This window comes from Gavia stellata, chromosome 20, assembly GCF_030936135.1.
Source record: "Gavia stellata isolate bGavSte3 chromosome 20, bGavSte3.hap2, whole genome shotgun sequence".
Lineage (NCBI taxonomy): Eukaryota > Metazoa > Chordata > Aves > Gaviiformes > Gaviidae > Gavia > Gavia stellata.
In genome coordinates, this window is record NC_082613.1 from 2,124,647 (window position 1) to 2,132,062 (window position 7,416).

General features: G+C 62.6%; 1 protein-coding gene across 1 annotated transcript; it reads left to right on the forward strand.

The window, feature by feature from the left end:
• The first annotated feature begins 5,098 nt into the window (after positions 1-5,098).
• Positions 5,099-7,416, forward strand: C20H20orf204 (chromosome 20 C20orf204 homolog). Its single transcript, XM_059827404.1, has 5 exons — positions 5,099-5,104; positions 5,608-5,742; positions 5,987-6,049; positions 6,154-6,306; positions 7,261-7,416. The coding sequence occupies exons 1-5, from the start codon at positions 5,099-5,101 to the stop codon at positions 7,414-7,416; spliced, it is 513 nt and encodes a 170-aa protein (XP_059683387.1).

Genomic DNA, 7,416 nt, shown 5'->3' on the forward strand with positions numbered 1-7,416 from the left:
TCTTGCCCTTTGACTCTGGGAAGAGTGGGTCTGATAGCAGAAGCCTTTGAACTTATCAGGCTCCCACCACTCTGGGAAGGTATCTGCCAGCGGTGGTTACACCAAGTTGTGCTACGGCCTTTTGCCAAAAAGGATGAGAAGCCCGTCGTCTTAACACTGAAGTAGAAATGGTTGGTCTTGTAGCAAAAGCCTGTTTTTCTTTGGGTTTATAACGGAAACTCTTGTGCTTTCTCTTGGGTAGCCGCTGAAAGCATGTGAAGCTGCATTTTCATTGAGGAGGGTGTAGATCACGGATGTCCCGTGGAATTGTAGTTTCCCAAAGGTGAGTGAGAGGCGTTGGGAGTTGAGAGACTTGCTCAGGGATTTCATGCTATCACTGGCATCCTTCCTGTATGTGGGCTTATGCGAAGGGGAAGGGAGGGGAATTTGGGGGGGGAGAACGGAGACATCAATCTGTTGTGAAAAGAGGAGGGTGGACACGTGGGAAGGGAACATGGCTAGACCAGGATTTCAAGACTGAGTGAGAAACTGCAGGAGAAAAAAAATGCTAAAAAGTAATTTTCAGCACATGCTGTCCTTCCTCAGCCCCTTGTGCTTCTTGCGTGGCTTTTACTCTTCTTCCATAATGTGATCTGTGTAAGTGCTCAGCCATGGGACTGTATCCCGTTTCTCTGGGAAGGGAATACGGCATTTCGGTTCTAGCGTAGTGATGCGCTTGGGCAAGCTGGGTGCCTGTGGTACATCAATTCCTCTGCCCTGCGGTGCTCTCGTTTGGTGGCTGTAGGGTTGAGATGGGGAAGGAGGGTTGGAACTGCAGTGGCACGGCTTTTCTTGCTGGAGGGACTCCTGACTTGTTACAAGCGTTTGGAGCATCTTCCTCGAGCCAGATGCTGTGTTTGCACCCACTGATCAGGATCCATGCGCTTCCCCTGCCCCTTGCTCGGGTGGCAGCATCATGTCCCTGAAGGATCTGTTGGGAAAGGCTACCCGAGAGCCCTGGGATGGAGAAACGCACGGGACTTGGCCGGGGACTTGCTCCTTGTGGGTGGTGAGAGAAGAGGTTGTTTCCCAGCGCTGCGCACCGAGATGTGCTGGATGCTGTACTGTGTCCTCGCAGTGCCAAGCTCCTTTTGCCGCCTGCTCTGTAGCTGCAGCTTCCCTTTCCCCTGGCCCAGGGGGGTACGTTCCTTGCGTTTGGGTTTGGTTGGGTTTTTTTTAGACAAAAGGGATCATCAATCTTAGAGCCTTTTAATGTTTGTAGATGTCTTTGTGTTTTCTAAATGGATGATGGCACCTACAAATTTTAGCTATATAGAGAGCTCAATAAACAAGTTAGATGGGTCCTGTCTTCAGCGGTATGTTGTGTATGCTGCGGTTCCCACTTCGCATGGAAGAATATTCTTGCCAAGCTGAGAAGAGCTGGGTTATTCAACCATTCCTTTTATCTCTTACTAAAAGACACTTGCTCCACTCTTCAGTGGACCCTTGTTGCTGTCAGTTTGTTTTTTTCCATTTCATCTTGTACAAAAGCAGCTGAAACGGAGTCAGGGCAGTTTTCTGTTGAAAGAGGGGAAGCAGGAGGGGGACAGAGGGGGAACAGGACCACAGTGCGTGTAGGTATTTGGGGGTCTGAAGCTGGACAATCACTTCTGTTGTTCGTGGCGTGCAGTTGTAAGCGCTGACCAGGGTTTGTGGCAGCTGCTGACTGTGAATCGGGAATGATAAGGATCAACACAACCGCTAACAGAAATTGAAACTGGGGGTGGTCTGCGGTCCTGGGCTCCGGCGCACCTTTGCAGCACCCAATACAGCCCCAGCCCTGCTCTACCTCCTCGGGCCCCGCTCCGCCGTTGGAGGACGCGCCGGTTTGGCTCTCCGGGCGGTGGGAGCGTGGGGTGCCGTCTGTGCGGGGCCCTGCGGGGCAGAGGGAGCCTCTCCTGCCCCGACCCTTCGGCCGCGGCTGCTCGGCCGGAGCCGGCCCCCGCAGCCGCGACTCCCCGAGCCCGCTCTGCCAGCCCTCGGTGCCGCCTTCCCTTCCCCGGCCTCTGCGCCGGCCCGGGGGCAGCCGCCGGTGCGCGGTGCCGGGGGGCGATGCCGGGGGCGCGGGGAGCACTCCCCCGCGGGGGCCGGGGCTGGGCCGGCGGCGGTGTGGCCGCCGTGTCCCGTCCCCCCCGCGGCGGCCGGGCCCGTCCCCTCCCACCGTGGAGCCAAGTTCAAACCGCGAGCCCCGGCGGAGCGGGACGCGGCGCAGGGGCCGGGCCGGGCCGGGCTCCCCGGGAGCCGCCGCAGGGTCCGCGCCGGCGGGGCTCCATGGTGAGTGCGCCGGGGCCGCCGCCCCTTCCCCTTCCCCGCCCGGGGGCTGCGGGTCCGCGGGCGGCCCGCTGCCCCCCTCCCCGGGACCCCGCGGCGCTGGGCGGAGGGCGCCGGGACCGGAGCCCCCCGCCTCGCCGGGCTGGGGCCGGCTCCGCCGGGGAGGGACTCGCAGGAGCCGGGCTGGGGCTTGGGACCCGTCGGGACGCGGCTGGTTCTCCCGGGATGGGGCTTGGACCGGCCGGGAGAGGGGCCGGTCCGGGCGGGAAGGGGCTGGTCCAGCCGGGAAAGGGACTCGGACTGGTCGGGATGGGGCCGGTCCGGCCGGGAAAGGGACTCGGACTGGTCGGGATGGGGCCGGTCCGGCCGGGAAAGGGACTCGGACTGGTCGGGATGGGGCCGGTCCGGCCGGGAAAGGGACTCGGACTGGTCGGGATGGGGCCGGTCCGGCCGGGAAAGGGCTTGGACCAGTCGGGACGGGGCTGGGCTGGGTCAGGATGGGGCTTGGATCCGGCTGGGAGGGTCGCGGCGGGATGGAGCTGGGAGCCGGTGGGGAAGGGGCTCCAGTCCGGCTGGGAGGGCTGGTCCAGAGGGACCGGGCTGCTGTGGCCGGGATGGGGCTTGGACCGGGCTGGTCCCCAGGGGAGAAGGGAGGGTTTCCCCGCCCGGGCTGCGGCAGGTGCTGGGGCTCTGGGTGGCGGCAGGGTCCCTTTGGGTAGGAGGGTGTTGGGGACAGGGTCCAGCTGGCTGCAGGGACCTGGGGACCCCGGTGGGGCTCCCGGGCGGACAGCCGGCATTGCCCCTCGCTGCCTGGGTGGTGGGGCTAGCCCGAGTGCCACCGGGAGCTGCTCTGTCAATAATGGTGATTTCCCTTATCTCCTCGTATTTGCTGGAGGATTAGAGCCGAGGAAGAGATTAGCTTCCCCTGCCAGGCGAGCAGGCGGTGACCGTCCTGCACCCACGCTCCCCTGGCTGCTCCTTCCCTGCCAGCCCTCCCGTGGGAAGGGATGTGCCTGATCCCAGAGCTGCCTGCCTGTAGCTTGCTGCTGCGGGGATGGGAGTAAGGGGAGAAGGAATAACCCCAAATCAGCCGCTGAACGTAATATTCCTCCAACCTGAAGGGTGGGAAGCAATGGCCAGGACTGGGGTTTGCCGGCTTCGTCTCTCCCCTGCATCCCTCTCTCGTCACTGCTGCTTCCCTGCTTTCTACAGGGGTGGTGGGAAGCACCCTCCGAATTCCTGTCCCGGCTGCTCGCGGAGCTTTTTTAACTGCGAGGCTGTGCTTCCTCCCATGCTAAGGACTGAGAGTCCAGTGCCAGGCTCGGCTGCCTGGAAATGCTGTAAATGGTGTGCTTTCTCCTGGAATTTGGTCCCAGTTGTTTAATAAGCCACTTCAGGGAAGTCATTCCCAGTTTAATGGTAAAATCGCATGGCCTTGTCTTCCCGGCGGAGGAGGCTTCCTGAGAGCAACCCTTAGACTTTGGACAGGGTGTCCTCATGGAAGCAGCGCTCTCCTTCGGCGTCCCTGAGGATTATGCCCTCGGCTCTCTGCTGAATCACCTCTGGGGTGAGATCTCCCTGTGGGTTTGCAGAGAGCAAAGCCAGCAGCATGGGGAGGCTCTTCCCTACATGGAAGGCGTGTGGCGATTAAGGAAGCTGAAGAGCCCAGTGGGATTTGTACTGGTTGCACATGGATTTGCTCATCTCCTCGCCCGCCCTTCTGCTCCAAGGTGACGCCTGCGGCCGTGGGTTCCCAGACTTGCGGCGTGTTGGGCTTCACCTCGTGTTAAGCTGCCGTCGCTCCTGCTGAGCTGTGGGAGCGGGAGCGTGGGGAAAGGTTTCCTCACCCTTTTGGAGCCGGGACCAGCCCTTTGTGGAGCGGGGAGCACGGAGTGGATGCCGGTTTTACAAACAAACCCTCCAGGTTCCCATCGAAGGGCAGGATGGACGGCGTTTGCCCAGACTCGGACTTCAGCAAGGGAACTTCTTCCTTCTGGCTTCTCTGAGCAAAAAGCCAAGCCCCAGAGGCAGATGTGGCTGGGAACTTGCTGAGATGTGAGCTGGGGCTCGGGGCAGGCAGATGCCAGCAGCAGGCAGAGCTGCCTGCCCTTTCCTCCTCGCTCATGCTTTGGCCGCAACGCAAGGGTTGCATATTTGGAAGGAGCTGAGCTGCTTTCTGCCTGCCCAGACCTGACGCCCAGAGAAGAGGGGACGGGGGAGGGTTTTTTGGGGGCTTTTCCTGCAAACGGGAGACGATAAAAATGCCCCGGTGCCAGGATGGGGCCCCAGTACCGTGGCATCTCTCAGCAATGCGGAGACATGGAGAGCTGTCGGGCTCCTTTCCTGGCACATGCTGTGCGTGCATCGGGCTTCCCATCCTCGCCCCGCTGCTGTGGGACTGCTCAAATATCCCCCGTCCCGGTCACCTGAGGTTGCGCTGGCTTTTCTTCAAAGCCCTGGGACTCGTCCCTCGGAGGGTCCGGCCGCCCCTCCTCGTGCTCCCTGCCAGCTCAGATGTCAGCGCTTGGGTTTCCCCGCTCTGCCGGGGCCGGCTCGGGGCTGCTGGGAAGGCTTGGAGCCGGGAGGCTTGGAGGCAGCTGGGACGCGCTGGCGAGAGCAGGCGCTTGGGCTGCTTCTGTCTGGCTCTTGCGCGAGGGCACCCGAGCCTGGGACGAGCCGGGGCTGCGTGGGAGCTGGAAAAATGCTGAATAACTGCGTCCATGCTGCGGGGTCTGCGGAGGTGCGGAGAGCATCCTTCCGAGGATGCCTGGCCCATTCATATCGAGGCATGGAGGTTGGCTGGCGGGGAACCAGGCGGCTCCCTGCCTTCTCCTCTCCAAAGAGCAGGGCATGTCCCTTTCTGCTCCCCTTGATTTTTGGTGGTTGAGGGCCTGGCCTTGAAATGCCACAAGCTGAGGAGGTACTGGGGACCCTCCTGGGGCAGAGAGCTTGGGGACAGATCCTATAGACCTACAAAGGTCCCTGGCACACCTCCGTGCCGAGTACCCGGCTGCTGGCACCGGAGGGAGCTCGGCGGGTGCCGTGGGCAGCGCTGCCTGGGCTGGGCTGGAGCTGGAGGAGTTTCTCAAGGGCTTTGCTCCAAGTGGAGATGGCTCAGCTGGGAGGATGTCCTCTGGGAGAGGACACAGTTGAGCCCCCTCCTGCACACGCTGCGTCTTCAGGGCTGGGGGACAGGTCTGATGGGGTCTTGCGGTGAGGGGGCTGAAGGCAGAACCCGGAGCATCCCTTCATCCCTGGCTTCCTGCCCTGGCTGACACGGAGCCCTTCCCTGTACAGATTCTCCCCCGGGCGCTCTCCTGCGCTGTTCTGCTCCTCCTGCTCGTTGCCGTGCTGAGCAGAGGGAAGAGGTGCAGCATCGCCAAAATCCTCCGGCAGTACCGTGCCGTCATCTTCCACGAGATCCAGAACCTGGTGAGCAGGGCAGGGGGTCTGCCCGGGGCCCCAGCTCCCCACTCCGGGGGATGCTGCCGAGCTGGATGCGGCCCCGCTGCGGGATGCGGGTGGGGAGGGATGAGCCTGGAAAGCTTAGTATGGGGTTGGCCGCTTTGCCGGTGTTTCTGGCGAGAGTGCTGTGTTTAAATGGGGGATTCCTGCCCCGCGTGGGAGGCACGGGTGGTTCGGGATGCCTGATCTTCTCCTTGCTTTATTCCTCCAGAAAAACCTGAGTGGGTTGGAGGACAGGAGTGGAAGGGCCGGGCCGGCTTGTCGTTCGGACAAGGTGAGCACCAAGGGACCTGGGGCTGGGGCGTCGTGTGGGCTGAGCCCCAGGGAGCCGTCGAGCCCCCCTCCCCTCCCGGGGCCGCGTGCTTCTCTCCTCTCCAGGACCAGAAGATCCTGCTCTCCATCTACAACATCAGCATGTCCCTGCGGGAGGTGGCGGCCGGCACCCTGCGTGGCCCCGAGGAGCTGGCGGTGTGGAAGGTGGCCAGAAACACCGACTTCGTGCTCAGGGAGAACTGCAGGAAAATCAGCAAGGTGGGAGCCCCTTCCCAGTCACCCCAGTGGCTCCCAGTTCCACAGCACGTGGGCTGCGGGCAGAGCCTGCCCTGTTTTGCGCTCTCCTGGCTGCCCGTGAGGAGTCTCCAGGCTCTGCCCGCAGCATCCCTGGGGGTGAAGGTCCATGCTCGATTTGTGGCTGAGGGATGCTGACGGCACATCCAAGTGAACTTTAAATAGTCCGGGGAGGGAATTCCGGCTGTGGCAGCGTGCGACAGGCTAGTGGGTTTTTACCAGCAACTCCCAAGCGGGTTTGTCTGCTCATGCCACGATGCCATGGCTGATGGGAACACAGAGCCTCATCCCGGTGGGATGATCACCTGGTGGGTGGGCGCACCCAGTCCTGCTCTCGCTCCCGGGTGCTTGTAGGCAAGAACTGGGATTTCTCCCCAAAGGGCTGGTCTGGGCTCTCCCAGCATCCCCGGGGCTCTGCCGGGGAAACCCTGGCCAGGAGGATCCCCTACAGCAGCTGCCAGCAACTCATTAACTAGCGGGGAAACCCCGGGGCAGGGAAGCGCAGGTTCCCCGGCTCTGCCTGGCTCTGGCGCCGTCCTGGGGTTGCCCTCCCCGCCATCGCTGGGGAAATCAGATCAGCCGGGGCTACCCCTGCCTGGGGTTTGCTGGTGTGGGGTGGAGGTGCCGCTGGTCTGGAAAGATGCCTGCAGACCTGGCTCTGTCTGTGGATGTGCCGTGGGGTGCATGCTGCCGGCTCGGGGGGGGATGGCCAGCTCTGGGGACCCGAGAGCACATCCTTGGTATGGCCACGGGCATTCGGCCACCCCAGCCTGCAACTTTTCCCACACAAACCCCATGTGTGTGGGGTGTGATGTCCCAGGCGCATCCTCGGTGTAGGGGCGGTGGCTTTTGTCCCCCTGACTAACGCCTGTGTGGTGGTGGTGGGGTGTTTCTGCTCCCTCGGCACGCTGACCGCAGAGCCCGCTGCACATCCCGGCACAGCCCCGGCGCGGGGGACCCGGCCGCAGGAGGAAGAAGCTGCGGGAGATCGGGAGGAAGGCGGAGAGGCTGGCGACCTGCTGGGAGAAGCTCTACGCCCTGCATGCTCCCCGCCGTGCCCCGCGGGACTCATAG